The 20,056-nt window shown below is 32.4% G+C and overlaps 1 protein-coding gene across 5 annotated transcripts in view; it reads right to left on the bottom strand.

The window, feature by feature from the left end:
- The window catches only part of LOC145268721 (band 3 anion transport protein-like), a 971,550-nt gene that overhangs the window by 268,357 nt on the left and 683,137 nt on the right, over nucleotides 1-20,056 (bottom strand). For all 5 annotated transcript variants that reach the window (XM_080124275.1, XM_080124277.1, XM_080124273.1 and 2 more), the window contains 2 exons: nucleotides 14,309-14,624; nucleotides 7,375-7,562 (listed from right to left, as the gene is read on the bottom strand). In XM_080124275.1, the coding sequence (XP_079980401.1) occupies nucleotides 7,375-7,562; nucleotides 14,309-14,624 (504 nt within the window). The remainder of the gene's footprint in view (nucleotides 1-7,374; nucleotides 7,563-14,308; nucleotides 14,625-20,056) is intronic.

The raw sequence follows: 20,056 nt of genomic DNA, 5'->3' as shown, positions 1-20,056 counted from the left end.
ATATGTCGAAATCTACTTTTAAACTGTTAAAAACTGATAACAGTAAATAAAAATATGTCGAAATCTATTTTTAAAATGTTAAAAACTGATAACAGTAGATAAAAATATGTCGAAATCTATTTTTAAAATGTTAAAAACTGACAACTGTAAATAGAAAAATGAAAAATAAAATGTCGAAATCTATTTTTAAAATGTTAAAAACTGCAAACAGCAAATAAAAAAATGAAATATAAAATGTCGAAATCTATTTTTAAAATGTTAAAAACTGATTACAGCAAATAAAAAAATGAAAAATGAAATGTCGAAATCTTTTTTTAAAATGTTAAAAACTGATAACAGTAAATAAAAAAATGAAAAATTAAATGTCAAAATCTATTTTTAAAATATTAAAAACTGATAACAGCAAATATAAAAATTAAATATACACTGTCGAAATCTATTTTTAAACTGTTAAAAACTAATAAAAATAAATAAATAAATGAAAAATAAAATGTTGAAATCTATTTTTAAAATATTAAAAACTGATAACAGTAAATCAAAATATGTCGAAATCTATTTTTAAACTGTTAAAAACTGATAACAGTAAATAAAAAAATGAAAAATAAAATGTCGAAATCTATTTTTAAAATGTTCAAAACAGAAAACAGCAAATAAAAAAATGAAACATAAAATGTCGAAATCTATTTTTAAAATGTTAAAAACTGATGACAGCAAATAAAAAAATGAAAAATAAAATGTCAAAATCTATTTTTAAAATGTTAAAAACTGATGACAGCAAATAAAAAAATGAAAAATAAAATGTCAAAATCTATTTTTAAAATATTAAAAACTGATAACAGCAAATAAAAAAATGAAATATAAAATGTCGAAATCTATTTTTAAACTGTTAAAAACTGATTAAAATAAATAACTGAAAAATAAAATGTTCAAATCTATTTTTAAAATATTAAAAACTGATAACAGTAAATAAAAAATGTCGAAATCTATTTTTTAAATGTTAAAAACTGATAACAGTAATTAAAAAATGAAAAATAAAATGTCCAAATCTATATTTTAAATGTTAAAAACTGATAAAAGTAAATAAAAGAATGTCGAAATCTGTTTTTAAAATGTTAATAACTGATAACAGTAAAAAAAAGAAAATGTCGAAATCTATTTTTTAAATGTTAAAACTGATAACAGGAAATAAAAAAAATGAAAAATAAAATGTCGAAATCTATTTTTAAAATGTTAAAAACTGATAACAGTAAATAAAAAATGTCGAAAACTATTTTTAAAATGTGAAAAACTGATAATAGTAATTAAAAAAATGAAATATAAAATGTCCAAATCTATTTTTAAAATGTAAAAAACTGATAAAAGTAAATAAAAAATGTTTAAATCTGTTTTTAAAATGTTAAAAACTAATAACAGTAAATAAAATATAAAATGTCGGAATCTATGTTTACAATGTTAAAAACTGATAACAGTAAATAAATGTCGAAATCTATTTATAAAATGTTAAAAACTGATAACAGCAAATAAAAAAAAAGAAATATGAAATGTCGAAATCTATTTTTAAAATGTTAAAAACTGATGACAGTAAATAAAAAAATTAAAAATAAAATGTCGAAATCTATTTTTAAAATGTAAAAAACTGATCAAAGTAAACAAAAAATGAAAAATAAAATGTCGAAATCTATTTTGAAAATGTTAAAAACTGATAACAGTAAATAAAAAATTTAAAAAATGTCGAAATCTATTTTTAAAATGTTAAAAACTGATAACAGTAAATAAAAAATATGTCGGAATCTTTTTTTAAAATGTTAATAACTGATAACAGTAAATAAAAAAATGAAAAATAAAATTTGAAATCTTTTTTTAAAATATTAAAAACTGATAACAGTAAATAAAAAATATGTCGAAATCTATTTTTAAAATGTTAATAACTGATAACAGTAAATAAAGAAGTGAAAAATATCGAAATCTATTTTTAAAATGTGAAAAACTGATAACAGTAAATAAAAAATATGTCGAAATCTATTTTTAAATGTTAAAAACTAATAACAGTAAATAAAAAAATGAAAAATAAAATGTCGAAATCTATTTTTAAAATGTGAAAAACTGATAACAGTAAATAAAAAATATGTCGAAATCTATTTTTAAATGTTAAAAACTAATAACAGTAAATAAAAAAATGAAAAATAAAATGTCGAAATCTATTTTTAAAATGTTAAAAACTGGTGACAGTAAATAAAAAGATGAAAAATGAAATGTCGAAATCTATTTTTAAAATGTTAAAAACTGATAACAGTAAATAAAAAATGGAAAATAAAATGTCGAAATCTATTTTTAAAATGTTAAAAACTGATAAAAGTAAATAAAAAAAGACGAAATCTATTTTTAAACTGTTAAAAACTGATAACAGTAAATAAAAAATATGTCGAAATCTATTTTTAAAATGTTAAAAACTAATAACAGTAAATAAAAAAATGAAAAATAAAATGTCGAAATCTATTTTTAAAATGTTAAAAACTGATAACAGTAAATAAAAAATGAAAAAAAATGTCGAAATCTAGTTTTAAAATGTAAAAAACTGATAATAGTAAATAAAAAAAATGAAAAATAAAATGTCGAAATCTATTTTTAAAATGTTAAAAAATGATAACAGTAAATAAAAAATGAAAAAAAATGTCGAAATCTAGTTTTAAAATGTAAAAAACTGATAATAGTAAATAAAAAAAATGAAAAATAAAATGTCGTAATCTATTTTTAAAATGTTAAAAACTGATAACAGTAAATAAAAAATGAAAAAAAATGTCGAAATCTAGTTTTAAAATGTAAAAAACTGATAATAGTAAATAAAAAAAATGAAAAATAAAATGTCGAAATCTATTTTTAAAATGTTAAAAAATGATAACAGTAAATAAAAGAATGAAAAATAAATTATGCCCAAAAATGTTAAAGAACTAATAAGCCAATAAAAGAATGAAATCTAAAATGATGCTGAAATTTATTTTTAAAATGTCAAAAACTCATAACAGTCAAAAAGTAAATGAAAACTGTGATGTTTAAATCCAGGAAAAAATATTAACTGTCAATAAAAAATGAAAAAATTATGTCAAAATCTATTTTCAAATTATCAAAATTTAATATCAGTAAAAAAAAGAAATGCAAAAAATAATGATGTAAAACTGTATTATAAAAACATTAAAAACTAATAAGTCAATAAAAATGACCAAAAATAATGTCAAAATCATTTTTGTAAAGGTAAAAAATTATAACATTCAATAAAAATATGGAAAAAATTGATGCCAAAATCTATTTTTAAAGTCTCAAAAATTAATAAGTCGATAAAAAATGAAAAAAATATCAAAATTTATTTCTGAATGTCAAAAACTAATAAATAAGCAAAGAATGATATGTCAAAAGTGTGTTTGAGAAATTATTGTTAAGTTTTAACAAGTGCAAATTATAACACAATCTATTTTTTTAATTTTCTAAACCTAATATCAATCGATAAAAATCATGTTGAAAATGTCAAAAAATAAATATATATATTTGCTGATGACACCACTCTCAATAACAGGAACAAGGCAAAACAAATGAACACATATCAAAGGAAATGGCAGAAACACTAGAGGAAGACCTCTAATCTGTAGTGGAATGGGGACAAAGATGGATGGTGACATTCAATGCTGTCAAGACTAAGCTTGTTTCCTTCAATAATTACAAGAAACCTTCTCAACTACCAATAGCTATGACTAAAGTACTTCCTTTAAACTCCTCAGCCTAACGTTTATAAGGAACATGAACTGGAATAGATACATTGAGAGCATTGCCAAGGCTGCTGCAAAGAAGGTGGGCTCTCTCTACCGTACTAGAAAACTATTTACACCTGAAAGTATCCTATACCTCTGCTACTTATCTCCATTCGCCCATGTATGGAGTACTGTAGTCACATTTGGGCTGGTGCATCTGCTACTTATCTCTTACACCTTGACTGGGTGCAAAGGAGAGTCGCCAACCTGATAGGTCCTGAACTGTCATCTAGGCTTCAGCCTCTGCCCCATCAGCAAAATGTTGCACCCCTCTGCTTGTTCTACAAGTACTTTAATGGTGAATGCTCTGACCAACTACAAGCCCTTGTACTCTCCCGACAAACCCGACAAGGAGCTAAATCCCACCCCTTCACAGTAGAGATCCCTAGGTGTAAGAAATAGTGTATTCTCCAGAATTGCTAGACTTTGGAACTCCCTTCCGGGATTCTGCTTTCCAAACTGTACTGACATGCAGAAGTTCAAGTGTAATGCGAACAGACATCTTGCTACTCATCTCCTTTCATAATACCCCTGAAATTTATGCCCCCAATAATAGCCCCCTACTACAAAGTGGCACTGTGCCTTGTTTGGAGTGAAAATTGAAAAAAAATAAAAATAAAAATAAATAAATTCTGTCTGGGAGAAAGGGAAAATAAAATTATTAGTACAAGATTTATAAAAGGGGAACAATATGTCATGGACGTGCGTCAGAAGCAGAGATGCGTCATTGAATTCCTGGCAAAAGTGCATTAGGAATGGTGGTGACTATGTAGAAAAAAAAAAAAAATTCCAGAGCACAAAAGATCGCTCGTTTTAATTGTACCACTTCCATCTTCGTAATTCTTGGACGTTTTCAGTTTAGAAAAAAAAGGAGGCATTACTTTTGGAACTGCTCTTGTATGGTAAAGCGTGTTCCAGACGCCCATGCACAGCCATCGTTCATTGCTGGCAAAAATACATTGAGAATGGTGGTGACTATGTGGAAAAATAAATTCTGGAGCGCAAAAGGTCGATCGTTTTAATTGTACCACTTCCGTCTTCATAGCTTTTCAACGTCTTGAGTATAAAATAAAAAAAATAGGAGGCTTTACTTTTGAAACGCTCCTCATAGAACAATCTTTACAGAATGAAATGGTAAAAGACAGAAATAATGAAATAATATAAGCAAGCCATGTTTTCATGTTTTCACAAGCTGCTTCGCTTGACCTTTACTCCTGATCTTAAATGGAACACATACATTAAATCCGTTGCCAAGGCCGCTGGAAAAATAGTCGGATCCTTCTATCGATCCAGTAGATATCTCACTGCTGATGCACTTCTCTATCTATATAAGAGCCAGGTATGTCCTAGGATGGAGTACTCCACACTAATGTACTTGCAATAACCCTTATCCCTGAGTGACTTCTGGGCCTTGATAAGTGGTGATCACTGTGTAAAAAAAAAAAAAAAAAAAAAACTGTTGCCACATTTGGGCAAGAGCTGCTAGAAAAGACATCCTGCCTTGATAGAGTTCAAAATAGACTTCGTAGCCTCGTAGGGGATGTCCTTTTCTCTTCCCTGTAACCTCTATCTCACAGAAGAGATGTTGCGAGTTTGTCTCTGCTTTATCGTTATTTTCATGGCAAGTGCTCGACTGAGCTCCAATCTATGGTCCCCCCCTCGCCAAACTTTCACAAGAAACAACCGTCTAGCAGAAAACACTATCACTAATTCCCCCCACTCTTTATCTGTGCCTAAACCTAAACGTAGATTCCATGAACAAAGCTTCTTTCTTAGAACTGCACGCCTGTGGAATTGTCTTCCGTTTTCCTGCTTTCCAGCTGACTACAATATGGTTGTCTTCAAGTCTAACGTAAACAAGTTTTTGATGAGCCGTTCCATATAAGTTAACAAATTTACCGAATCTCCATTACTAACGATTACTATATTGTCCAATTTCTACTATACACTCTTTAACCCTTATCCTCGAGTGGCCTCTTGGCCTTGGTAAGTGGTGATGCCTATGTAAAAAAAAAAAAAAAAAAAGCCAGAATAAGTTTGGAAATTCAGATGGTGACTGGTTCCAGCTTAGTGTGAAAGAGATCTAAATCCGCGAGAGAAAGAAAGCAAGAAAAGTAATCCACAGGAAAGTTACCATTTATGAAGACCCAAAGGCTACTCGAGGATAAGGGTTAATGACTGTAAGGTGGTATTGTAGTAATCGTTAATGGTGTAAATTGGGTAGAATTTGATTATTTATGGGAACAACTCAACGAGAACTTGTTTACATTGGACTTGAAGGCTATCATGTCGTATTCAACCGGGAAGCTTCTTGAAAACATTTGTCATCAAGCTTTGATCTTGAGCAGCCTTTCATGATCATAGTAAAGCAATGGTCTTTTTAGCCGGTCTATAGAACCTTCCTTCAGAAAATAATTAGAACACTGCTGCTTGGCCCTTTTGTGCATCTTTTTCTTTTTTTTTTTTAACTAGGAAGTCACCATTTATCAAGGCCCGAAGGCCACTCGAGGATAAAGGGTTAATGAATGTAAGGTGGTAGTGTAGTAATCGTTAATGTTATAAATTGGGTAGAATGTGATTATTTATGGGGACGGATCAACAAGAATTTGTTTACATTGGATTTGAAGGCTACCATGTTGTATTCAACCGGAGAGCAGAACAGCAAAACAGTGTTCCAAAGGCAGGCAGATCTGGGAAAGAAGCTTTGTTCATAGAATCTGCGTTTAGAATTAGGCACAGATAGAGAGTAGGGGAAATCGTATATAGTGGTTGTAGTTAGGTGTGTTTTGTGAAAGTTTGGCAAGGGTGGGGTGTCACAGATTGGATTTCAGTCAAGCACTTGCCATGGAAATAGTAATAGAGCAGAGAAGGCTCACGACGTCTCTTCTGTGGGAAAAAGGTCGCAGAGAAGAGAAAATGGCATCAACTACTAGATTTTGAAGCCAGTTTTGAACTCTATTAAGGCAAGATAGGGTGTGCCAAGCAGCTCCTGCCCAGATGTAACAACAGTACTTTGTTTTAGGACATACCTGACTCTTATACAGGTAGAAGATTGCATCGACAGTGAGATACGTACTGGAGTGATAAAGTGATCCAACCATTTTTCCAGCGATATTGGCAACAGATTTGATGCATGTGTTCCATTTCAGATCAAAAGTGAAGGTCAGTCTAAGAAGCTTGTCAAGACATGGAACTTCCCCAAGACGAGAGCCATTCATTTCAATTGGGGCGTGATGGAGGTCAGAGCGATTATGATGAAAGGAAAGAAGCTTGGTTTTCGATGCATTAAAATTAACCAACCACAATCCTAACTAATTAAAATTAACCAACCACAATCCTAACTAATTAAAATTAACCAACCACAATCCTAACTAATTAAAATTAATCAACCACAAAGGAGGGAAAAAAAACAATAACATCAATGTTTGGTCAATAAGCTAGCACGTTCAGAAAGCCTGATATGGTAGGCCCAGGTTTAAATTATGTGTCAATGACTTTTATGTGAGTACAAAGTCTGGTTTACCGACTTCTAACCATTCTAAAAAGAAAAAGATATGATTTCTTAGCCACTTACCTCTTGGTATTCTTCCACGTCGACTTCAGGAATGACAGGAGATTGTGCTGCGATTTTGGAAGGGAAACTCCTGGCCCCAGGAAATTTCTTTTTAACTTTCCGCTTCATTCCTTTCATCGATTTAAACGATCGGCTGTGCATAGATTTCAGAGGATGGTGGACGTGCGGAAATGACATTCGACGGTGGTCTGCAAAGTTTTGAGGAAATAAAACAAAATTAAATAACGTCAAGAATGAGAGTTCAATATAGAAACGTTTTTATTTGAATAAAATAAAATACGCATCAAGTGCGCTTGAAACCAAATCACAACGTAATAGTAGGAAAATAAATAAATATTTAACTTGTTTGAATTTATCACAAGTGTGCTCTTTGTTTCTTTTTTTTCTTTTTCTTCTTCCTTAGCATGCTGTAAATTTGGTTGTGGTTGTATTTTGAATTGTGATTTGGTGTCAACTAAAATCTTCTTAAATTGGGACAGGAATGTTGGTTAGTCAAGTGGTTAAATATACTGCTGTTTTCAGAGTGATGCATGGTTGATCCATATATATGCATACGGTCCTGGTCAAAATCATAAGACCACTTAAGAAAGTAGGCGTTTACGCACATTATCGAATTTTTAATCAAACAAATGGTTGAAACCATTGCCAAATGAGAAAATAAACAAATATTTTACTTATATATATATATATATATATATATATATATATATATATATATATATATATACTAGCTGTACCCTGCCACGCGTTGCTGTGGCTCAAATTGGCACAATGGAAAAAGTTCCAAAATGAGAAAAAGCATGTTTCTTATAGGTTTAATTTTCCATTTTGCATGGGTACTCAGTTTTTGTTGTTCCATTTTCTTAGCTGATATCGAGATTTTCCGGTTTGGTGACTCTTGAATATGTAATATAAATTGTCCATGTGAAAAAACAGTCAGTGTGTAACTGTAAGGCCCACAATTGTAAAGATTGTTCCCTGTGCTTTGTTGATAGTTATTGCAAATGACAATAAAATTGGAAAGTGCAATTTGCTAAAGTGTAATGATGTATCCGGTGGAATCATAGGAATGCATGGAATGAAGATATATTCATCTGTGAAAGGTCCTGTTAAGATTGTTGTTTCTATGATATTGTTTGTTAATTTTTTTTTACTGCAAGCTATGTGCCATTGCAAAGCTTGGATTGGTTTATATTTCACAACATGATAATTAGTACACCAAATTTCAGTTGCAATGCATGCGGTGGCATCCCTGGCAAATATAGCTGTTGGATAATTAACCACTTTATCTGCTTTCACAACAGTGTCGATGGATTTGTATTTGACTACCTCACTTGGAATTTTACATTGAATAATAGCGTTAAGTTCATGGGCATCTTTGTATTGACCTGCAAGAATAGTTCATTCACTCAGTCAAATGGAATTCTTATAATTTGAATATCTGCAAAAACCTTTTAAACTAACTATTCTTTTAATGAAATAAAATTACAGAAATTACAGAAGTTAAAAGTCAAAGAATTTTGCCCTTAACTCTGATCAGCTGGCACTTTTTCGTACCCAATTTCCCACAAGTGATGCAAAAGTTTTTGTGCAGATCGAACAGTCGGCAACTGGACATGCATATTTTGAGTTAAGTTTAATAGCTTCACATGGAACAAAAAAGTAGAGTATTTGAGGCAAGCATTTATTTCATCTGCTGGTGTTGATTGAAGAATAACAGGTAACATTTGTCTGAAATCTCCTGCAAGCAATATTACTGCATTCCCAAATGGTCTGACGTTGCCACGCAAATCTTGCAAGGATCGACCAAGAGCCTCAAGTGATTTTTTGCGTACCATTGTGCATTCATCCTAAACAATAAGTTTGCATTTCTGCAATATTTTTCCCCATATTGGATGTTTTGGAGATGTCGAACATGAGATTTTTGAAAAATTGAATGTTTTAAAGTAGAATAAATAATTCTTCTACTTTGCAGCAAGGTCGCAGGTATTCCTCATGCAGCAAGGGCTAAGGCTATGTCATTTTGTTACCAAATGGCTGCCAAAATCAATTTAATTAGAAAGGTTTTACCAGTTACTTCTGGTGCTGTTCAAGGTAGCAGTAATTTCCAGATAACTTCTATTCTCACAGTCAGTAAATTAGGTGACTAAAATAGGATTTATCCATGTTTTGACAATGCCTTATTCACTGTAATTAATTTAGGAGACTAAAATAGGATGAGGAATTAGAGATGGACAGATAGAGAGGAAGATATATAGATAGAAAAGAGAAAGTGAGAGGAAAATAGAGAAAGAGAAGGAGATAGAGAGATAAAGGGATTGATAGATAAACAGAGAGAGGGGGAGAGTTAGAAACAGAGAGGGATGAGACAGAGAAAAGGAGAGAGATAGAGGGAGTTAGAGAGAGAAAGGGGCTCAAAGAGAGATGGAGAGGGTGATATAGAGAGAAATATAGATTGAGAGAGGGAAAGGGAGAGATGGATAGAGAGAGATATTAAGAGAGGAAGAGAGAGGGGGAGAGAAACAGGTGAACTACACTTCACCGTTTGTTTCCTCGTTCAGTAGGGAAGAAATCTTTCGAGACTGAGGCAATTTTAATGTTTTTTTATCATCCAGAGTACCCCTTTTTTTTTGGGGGGGGGGGCTAGATTTTCATCACATTAGAAACCGACCGGGTTATCTGTACTTTCACTTAACAAATTAATAAAAGAAAAACATATTGTAAAATTTGAATTTAACATGAAAATACTATTTTAAAAAATAGCACGATAACATAAGTGCATAAGTGCCACTTTAGGTACTCCTTGGGCCTTGAGTTCCATGGCGACCAGCATAATTATTTAATGGTCGCTCCCTTAGCCCCCCCCCTAGTCAAGGCTAATGCATGCGCACATAACATTTTTTTATTTACTGACGTTGGCTTAGTAACTAAACGATTTATTGATAATTTTGTAACCCTTAAACGCATGCCGGAAGATTTAAATTGGTTCATTATTGTTGTAATGAAAAAAAAAAGTGTCATTCAACACAAAACCAAAAACACATATTAATGATAAATGATTTATTATTGTATTCATTGTGAAGCGAGGTGCTCGCTGGGCAAAACAACAAACAGCTCACTTAAAATTAATTTTTCAAAAAACATTAATAAGAAAATAAATATTTAGAAAAATTAATTAAAAACAAATAATCAGACTTAGCTTGTTATAATAGGTGTGAATTTATTTGCCCTGGTGTATCACACTCGTGTTATTTTTAGTCCGAAAATAAAGAAGAAGAAATCCTTCCCGACCGGTCAAATATTTTTGGCGATAAGTTGGGATGAAACGATAAATTAATTTTCTTTAGAAAATTCGTTCGGGTAAGGAGCGGCGTGAATAGATCAGAAGAATGTCTTTTCTTTTTTGTGTGGTTTCACCATTGGAAACGAGACAGTGTGTGTCGCGCACAAATGACAGAGCGTGGCAGTAACACGTCTTACTCCTCTGGGGTGCGCGAGCAAAATGAGGGCGAGAGACTACTCGAATTTGGCGCCACGGCTTTTTTTTGTCTTTTTCTTGGAGCTCTCTGGAAACGGTGAATGTTCAATGTCACTGTCAAAATTAGTTCTGGGGTAGACGCTACAATTGAAATTTACTAATTTTTAAATAAAAAAGTAAAAAAAAAAAGTTAATAAAAAAATAGTTGCTTATGTGCGCATAAAAAACTTTTTTTTTTTTTTTAGATTAGGTCCACCTTGGAATCACCCCCCCCCAACCTCCAAATCTTAAGAACAGCTTCTGGAATAAACATCACTTTTGGAGGCTAATAAACACCATTTGGGGGGTGATATTATTTAAAAAAAAAAAGTCGATAAAAGTCGTCATTTAAAAAGAAATTTAAAATCAAATGTTTGTAAAAGTGAGAAATTATTAATAAATGTTTAGTAACATTTTTCGGTGCTAATGCAGAGTTATCCGCGCTATTTTTTAAATCGTGTTTTTTTTATTATTCCAACCAATCTTATATCGAAAAACAAAAAAAAAAACTCAAAAAGCAAGCGACAAACTTTTCTTTTGGCCTCATATAATAAAGAGAAAATGTGTAAATTAAAAAATTTGGAAGATAAACAAATGAATTATGTTTTTTTTTGTTTTTTTTTTTACTTACTAAACAGAAAATGAAATCTTTCGTCAATTCGTGGCTGTGAAATGAATCGAACCGGAAGTTCAGTTTTATCAACAGAACAGATTCGCAGTAACGGTTAAAAAAAAATATTTATTTTATTTAATATTTTAATAATTCGCGAGGTAAATTTATTTTAATAACATAAAAACATACCTCGACTCTAAAAATGGGTTGTCTGAAAATTTCAAATAAATTGGTAACGTAGAAATATGGTTTTATTCGTTTAGAACGAACCAACTTTACATTTTTATATATATAGATTATTCCTTAATTGGAATTCATTTTTTTTTTTTTTTTTGTTGGCCGAAACGTTGTGAATAAACAAAACCAATAAAAGATAAAAAAAACAACAACTAATAAAGATGAGAATAATACTCCGAAATAAAAATAAATTAATAAATATTTTACTTGTTTGAAATTGATCACAAATATATATATATATATATATATATATATATATATATATGTTTATTTTCCTAATATTGCGTTGTAATTTGGTTTCAAGCGCACTTGATGCTTATTTTATTTTATTCAAATTAAAACGTTTCTATATTGAACTCTCATTCTTTACGTTATTCTCGCGTTACCTGCACACAGGTCAAACAATTCAAAATACAACCGCCAGATACAACGCACGGCTCTATACAGACTTCTTTCTCCAAATTTACAACATGCCAAAGAAGAAGAAAAAAAAAGAAACAAAGAACACACTGATGATGGAGCATACCTCCGAAATATATTTGTTATAAATTTCAAACAAGTAAAATATTTGTTTATTTTCCTAATATTACGTTGTCATTTGGTTTCAAGCGCACTTGATGCGTATTTTATTTTATACAAAATTAAATCTTTTAATAAAATAAAAGAGAAATCATGAGGAGAAATCCTAATAAGTCAATAAAAAAGATATGTCAAAATTATATTAAGATAAAAATATTGAGCGATTTCCATAAAAAGAAAATAACCTAGAACAAAAAAGATATAGGAGAACTGATATTACAATTTGCTATTTTCATTTCTGTTTGCTTTTTTTTTTTTTAGTAAATATTGAAAATCAAGGTCGAGAGAACCAAGTATAGCTACTCCTCACTACTGGCCACTGAACTTTTGGTCACCCTTCTTACTCAACTGCAACCTCCTTGACCATTTCTTCTGGAGAGTGATTAAGACCAAGACCAACAAGCATACCCATAATATGGTTGACTCTCTGAAGGCTGCCATTGTGAAGGTTTTCACCTCTGTAGATTCATTTCACATCCCCTTTGATATAAGAAAATATATTCCAAAAATCACTTAAATTGATCAAGTAGTTTTACTTTTAAATATGGAAATCAAAATTTATGGCTCAACTATGAGCGACGATCTTGTGACACAATCTTAAAAACAGTTTGTTAGACTTTGGAATTCTCTCTGATTCTTGCTTCCTGGACATCTAATTTATAAAATTCACTATGTCTGTCTGTGCGTCTGTCTATATTTTCAAACTCTATCCCTTCGAAAACTAAAAATTGCAGAGCGGTGCTAGGGGCCTCAAATGATTGGATTTTTATGGATCGTTCTTTTATGGATCTTTAGCCGGTTAAAACAGTTCTTAAGCGGGTAAAAAATGGGGAAAAATTGAAAAAAGCATTATGCATATTGTGCATTCATCTTAGTTTATTTTTTATTTTTATTTTTAAATTTAATTTTTAATTTTAATTTTTAATTTTAAATTTAAATTTTAATTTTTAATTTTAATTTTAATTTTTTATTTTTATTTTAATTTTAATTTTTTATTTTTATTTTAATTTTAATTTTTTATTTTTATTTTAATTTTTCATTTTTCATTTTTTAATTTTAATTTTTCATTTTTTATTCTAATTTTTAATTTTTAATTTTAATTTTTATTTTTAATTTTAATTTTAAACTTTTATTTTTAATTTCTAATTTTAATTTTTAATCTTAATTTTTAATTAGTTCATGTACGTGTCCCGTTGGTACAGTGGTAACGTCACCAGCTTTACATGTTTCGGTTTCGATTCTAGCTGATGGCACCCAAATACCTTTTTTTTTTTACTTTTGAAATCCAGACTCTATAATAATAATGACGAAATCTGGACAAATTAAAATTTCATATTTAAACGTATTTTATGCCTGGGCAAAGCCTGGCGTAACCCCCACCCCCGCTAGTCTAATTTATAAAACTTACTATGTCTGTTTGTCTGTCTGTCTCCATATTTTAAAACTTTATCCCTTCCGATACTAAAAGTCACAGAGCTGCGCTAGGGGTCTCAAATGATTGGATTTTTTATCAACCGTTCTTTCATGGGTTTTTAACCAATTAAATTAGTTTTATACATTTTGTACATTAATCTTAGTTTATTTTTTTTATCAGTTCGTATATACATATTACGTTGGTACAGTGGTAACGTCACCAGCTTTAGAGATTGCAGTTTTGTTTTCGGTTTCGATTCTAGCTGATGGCACCCAAATACTTTATTTTTACTTTAGAAATCACATCTGTATAATAATATATACGAAATCTGAACAAATTAAAATATCATATTTAAGCGTATTTTACGAATGGTCAAAGCAGAGCGTCCCCTCCCCAACTAGTTACTGATATATAGATGTTTAAACATAATGTGAACAAACATCTTGCACTCAACTTCCTACAGTCCTCTTGTTAGACGTTAATCAAAATAGTAACCCCTTACATTCCAAGTGGTAATATGCCTTGTTTGAGGCAAAAAAGAGTTTAAAAAAAAATTTAAAAATTAGAAACCTACTCTTGTAGTCATCCTCTCCGAATCGGTGTTGATCAACGCAAACCTCTCCAATCGAGAGGGAGTCGATACTGAAACGAGGCGGAGTCTCAAACATCTTTGCGACTTCATCGTGTAGCGTAGATATGTGGCCCATACACTCTCCTCGATCCATCGTGGAAATGTGGGATATGAGGGGCTGCAATTCGACTTCTTCCTGATTGGCTGTGGGCTCTTTCGATGATCCCAATCCGGGTGCCTCATTAAGGGCTGTGTCGGACAAGGCAGACTCAGGATGGCTGCCAAGGCCCACCTTGAGACTACCATCTTCCATTTCATCCTGAAAAATGAAAAAGGAAAAAATGAGAGAAAGAAAAAAAAGATATATGCAATGATATTATTATATAATATTTACAGATAGAAATTATGCCGAAATTTATATAAATAAATAATACATTAATTAAAATTGCTATGGTCTAGAAGGATTTCTCCTCTTGAAGAGAAATCTATTCTGAAACTTCTTGGTCTTTCTTTTTCATCAAATCTTTCTTGGCGTTCATATTAGTGATGGGACGATTCCAAAATTTTTCCTGATTTGGATGCAATTATAGATTCTGTTCTAAATTTGTGATTCCGATACAATTCCCGATTACAATTCCTATTCTTTATAAATCTCTAAGTATTAATAACAAAGGTTGTTATTTTTTCCCTGATTACCATTGAATGTGCAAATATTTTCTCAAACAATTAAATATACTTGCAAGCGGTGATCTTTGGATGTTCGTGTCAATTTACAATCAATAAATGTTTATTATTTTATCATTACTACCAGCAGCGGAAGATTTTGCTTTAAACAAAATCAAATAAAAAAAAACGGTAAATTTTTAGATTAGGTCCACCTCCACAATTTTCTTTTAAATGACGACTCTTAAAGGTTTTCAACTATGCTGAATACGAAAATCGCATTGAAATTTTGCAGAAATAAGTAGTTATCGAGATATAAAAAGTTGTTTTATGCATTGTATTCTTTGGCGGCTATCTTTTTTACACATGTGCGTGCGCCATAAACAAATCTACGCACGTAACAAAGATGGCCGCCAAAGAATACAATGCATAAAACAACTTTTCATATCTCGATAACTACTTATTTCTGCAAAATTTCAATGCGATTTTCGTATTCAGCATAGTCGAAAACCTATAAGAGTCGTCATTTAAAAGAAAATTGTGGAGGTGGACCTAATCTAAAAAGAAAATACCAAAAAAACAAAGGAATCGTTTTTGGCATTGGAAAATAGGCACAAATTTGGAGTTCATATTAGTGATGGGACGATTCCAAAATTTTTTCTCGATTCATATACAATTACTGATTCTGTTCTAAATTCCCAATTTCAATAAAAGTATTGATTCCGATTCTTTAGAAATTTTTTTTACATTTAATTAAAGATTTGATCCTTTTTAAAAATGTTCAAAGAACTGTAACTAAGTGCTTTCCTTTTATGTATTTTATCTAAGATTTTGATAAACTGATTGTGAGATTTTTACAAGTTGGAATGATAAAACTGTTGCTCTAAAAAAGACGACATGATTCCATTTCCGTTTGATGAAAACCGATTTTCTTTTGTTGTTGCCGACCATCTACTAGTTGGCCAGTTGTGTACAAATCCCAAGAAGGATAAGAGCCTTCTATCATGTCTGAAAGTGACACAATATTCAATGAATGAGATTGGAGATGCGCCACTGTTAAACTCATGCTCTCTACTGATCCAATGTATGAAAACAGGACCATTGCCAGCACCCTCAAAATGCATCGCTTGATTGCCACGAATAACAGGGACATGCCCAGGATAATAAAAAACAAAGTTTTCGGCCACGGTTATGGTATTTGGTGTGGTTTCAAGTGAGGGCTACATCATGCCACGTCACATCTTCGAAATTGGCTTGAAAGTCAACACCAAAGTGTGCCTGGATGTGCTGAAGAGTGTGGTGATCCCCTGGTGCAATCAGGTGGCCGCTGGCAGACCCCAGATTTGGCAGCAGGACTCACCACTAGCCCACAAGTCCAAATAGACCCAGGCTTGGCTTCAGGAATACTACGACTTTGTACTCTTCTTTCATTGCCCCCCCCCCTCCCTCACTCCCGACTTGAACCTGCTGGACTACTTTGTTTGGTCATACGTTGAGAACATCACCAACATGACCTCCCACAACACCAAAGCCAGACTGATCACCGCCATCCGCTGAGTATTTGCTGAGCTCCCGCCAGCGCTTGTGGAAAAGGCAGTTCCGGACCAGTATTGAGAGTGATTGAGACTGAAGGAGGCTACATTGAATACACGTCAGCTCTACTACATAATCAGGTTACCTGAATTAATTTTTTCGATAAAAGTTTTAAAATAAATCTGTAGTGTTGTTTTCTTTAGGGCGACAACTTTATCGTTCCACCCTGTATATACTTAACAACATATCCATCATACTTTTAAAATCAATCAAACTAAAAAGATTTAATAAATAAAACAATGAGTTGAAGCTATCTGTAAAGAGACTTTTTTTTGTTATCCATCTATAATATAAATCTCACCTGTCTGTTTAAATGTATGTATGTATGTATGTATGTATGTATATCTAAAACTTTCGACAGAGGCAACAGATTTTCACAAGACCAGTATCATTTGGAAGCTCGACCCTTCGGATGACAAATATTGAAAAATTGGCCAAAAACATTAATTCCTTCACCCCCAACTGGGCACTTTTCTACAGGGAGGAGTAGCAAAAAATCGTTCCTTCATGACAATTTAGCCATATACGCAAGCGCAAAAAATGTTCTTTCTTGAATTGGTTTAAATATAAAAAAAACACTTAATTTTGTTAACGAGGTCATAACCCAGTTGGTATAGTAGCAGCGTCGTTATCTTAAGATTGCCCGTTCAAGCCAGGATATTATATATATTTTTTTGATTTTTAAAGTTTTAATATTGAAACAGGGTTATTTATGCCATTTTTGCATTCGTTTCTTTTCTTTTTTTCATCACGTTCGCTGTTTTTTTAAATTTTTGTTTTTATGATTTTTTAAAGTTTTAACATCGTTCACTTAATCTTTATTTTGCATCACGTTCATTGTTTTTTTTTGTACTATTTAAACAGGGTTATTACGTTCGCTTATTCCTTATTTACCATTTTTTAAAATTTACCTCCCCTCTCCCACACACACCCTTCAACACACCCGGGCAACGCTGCTAGTATATCTATAAAAGTGAATTGTCTGTGTGTGTGTCTGTCTGTGTGTGTGTACATTTCCCTACCAAATAACTCTGTCAATTTTCAGTCTACAGACTCGAGATTTCACATAAGGAGTATTGAGATTTGAGAAAATCTTTTTAATTATTGTTCAGCCAGAAATTTGGCTGTTAAGGGGTTAAAGTTCAATGATTTGACCTTTAAAAACTCTACCAAGCTCCTGCACCAATTTTGGGTCTAAACACTTGAAATTTTAGAAGTAGGTTATTTGATTTGAGCCCAAAACAATAAATATTAAGAGGTCAAAATTGCGGTCAAAGTTAACAAAACTTTGACCTCTCAGCCAATTTTTGGTCTAAACATTTGAAATTTTACATAAAGTGTATTCAGACAAAGGGCAAGCTTTTTAATCAGATTTTGGCCGAAAATTTGGCTGCCAAGGGGTCAAAGTTCAAAGATTTAACCTTTGCGATGTCTAGCAAACTATTCAGCCAATTTTGGGTCTAAACATCTGAAATTTTACATAAAGGGTATTCAGACATGCAGCAAGCTTTTTAATCAGATTTTGGTGAAAATTTGGCTGCCAAGAGGTCACAGATGAAAGAGTTGACCTTTGCAGACTCTACCAAACTTCTCCGCCAATTTTGGGTCTAAACACTTGAAATTTTTGATGTAGGTTACCTGGACATGAGTCAGACTTTTTAATATATATATATACATATGCACATAAAGTTATGAACAGTACATAGGGCCCGAGCAAAGCCGGGCTGAACTGCTAGTTTATCCATTGAACGTTGAATCCTCAATACAAGAATTTCACTCCAAATTTCTTTCACAAGTGATTTTCTAGTTTAATGTATCTGAACTTATTTAATATTTACACACACACACACACACACACACACACACACACACACACACACACACACATATAGAAGGAGAGAACTTGAATGCCTACTAGACACTATCCTCGAGTCTCCAAAATCTCTGTGTACAGAGGGTTGTCAGGAAAACCTTACATGAGGATACTTTTTCCCACAAGTAAACTCAATAACAGTATTTCTTCTAGGGAGTGATTGAGGTCAAGACCAATAAGCACACCCATAAGATAGTAGACTCTCTGAAGCCTGCCATTGTGAAGATGTTCACCTCTGTAGAATCATTTCACATCCATAACAAAGGGTTGGGTTCGAAATTCCAAAAAAATAGTTCCAGAGTTCGAGATACACCTGAAGAAGGCCGAAGGATGATACGGCCGAAACGTACTGGAAAAAACACCGAAGATGAGGAAGTGAGTGCGAAAAACGAAATCCATAATGAAATCACCTCATCCCAGAACTATAGACAATTAATATCCAATTGGTACGGACCCAACATTAGGATTGAATGGCGATGGATCGAAAAGTTACAACTGAAACTTGCACGACTATCAAACCATCTGATCTTCCTATATCGATGCCGAGGCTTACGACTAATACCAGCAGGGTTAAAAATACGAACATCAGTGGACTCAAGGCAGGTACGCAGAGTCATGGAAAGGGCAGGACACGCCCTCGTCTGAGAAAGAATACAATACACCCGCTGGAGTAAACAAGAACTGGGGAAGAAAGTCTCTAACACCGTAACATCGTTTCTCGGTAAAGTAACACAAGAATCGTACAGACAGGAATTTGAGAAGCTTAAAACACGCCAAATCCAGAAGCTCACGACGCTGAAGGACATCAAAAACCGACACCCGCCAGAGGAAACGGTACTGAATAAAGGTCTCAACTTCGCAACAACCACCAAATGCATTGCATACTTAGACATAATAACTCATATTGAGGAGGGAGCCTTGAGAATCCCCACGAGCCAAGGCAATGAAATAAGATGGAAAGTAAGACAAGTACTGGAGAAAGCCAAGCCACCCAAATCAGACATGACACGGGAAGATAAGCTGGCTATACGATCCCTACAGAGTGACAGCAGTATAATAATACTGCCAGCAGATAAAGGTAACGCCACTGTGGTAATGGACATGTCGGAATACTCTGAAAAAATGGCAAACCTAATTGCAAATGGTAGCTACGGTAAAATAAAGAAGGACCCAACTCTGAAAACCGAGAGGAAGCTGTCACAGATCCTAACTAAGAACAAAGAGAACATCACACCAGCGAAGTATAGACAGCTGGTCCAGCATTACAGTAAGCTAACACACATGTACGGTCTCCCAAAAATACACAAAGACGGTATTCCACTAAGACCAATAGTGAGCTGCCGAGGCTCAGCATTACATCTACTGAGCCGCTACCTTGTGGATATAATAAACCCATTGGCAGGCAAGTCAGCAACACATGTTAAGAATTCAGCCCACTTCACAGAACTGATCAAGGATGCACCCATCGGTTCGCTACAATTAGGGACAAACTAGCTGCGGACCCTGCCATACAAGAGCGCATGTGTGTACCATTGCCGAACATAATGGAAATAGTGGGGAAAACACTGAAGATGAGGAAGTGAGTCCGAAAAACGAAATCCATAATATATATATATATATAT

This window comes from Euprymna scolopes, chromosome 44 (assembly GCF_053919585.1).
Source record: "Euprymna scolopes isolate OS-2025 chromosome 44, ASM5391958v1, whole genome shotgun sequence".
Lineage (NCBI taxonomy): Eukaryota > Metazoa > Mollusca > Cephalopoda > Sepiida > Sepiolidae > Euprymna > Euprymna scolopes.
The sequence above is the reverse complement of the archived record's forward strand: the minus strand, read 5'-3'. Positions and strand labels throughout refer to the sequence as shown.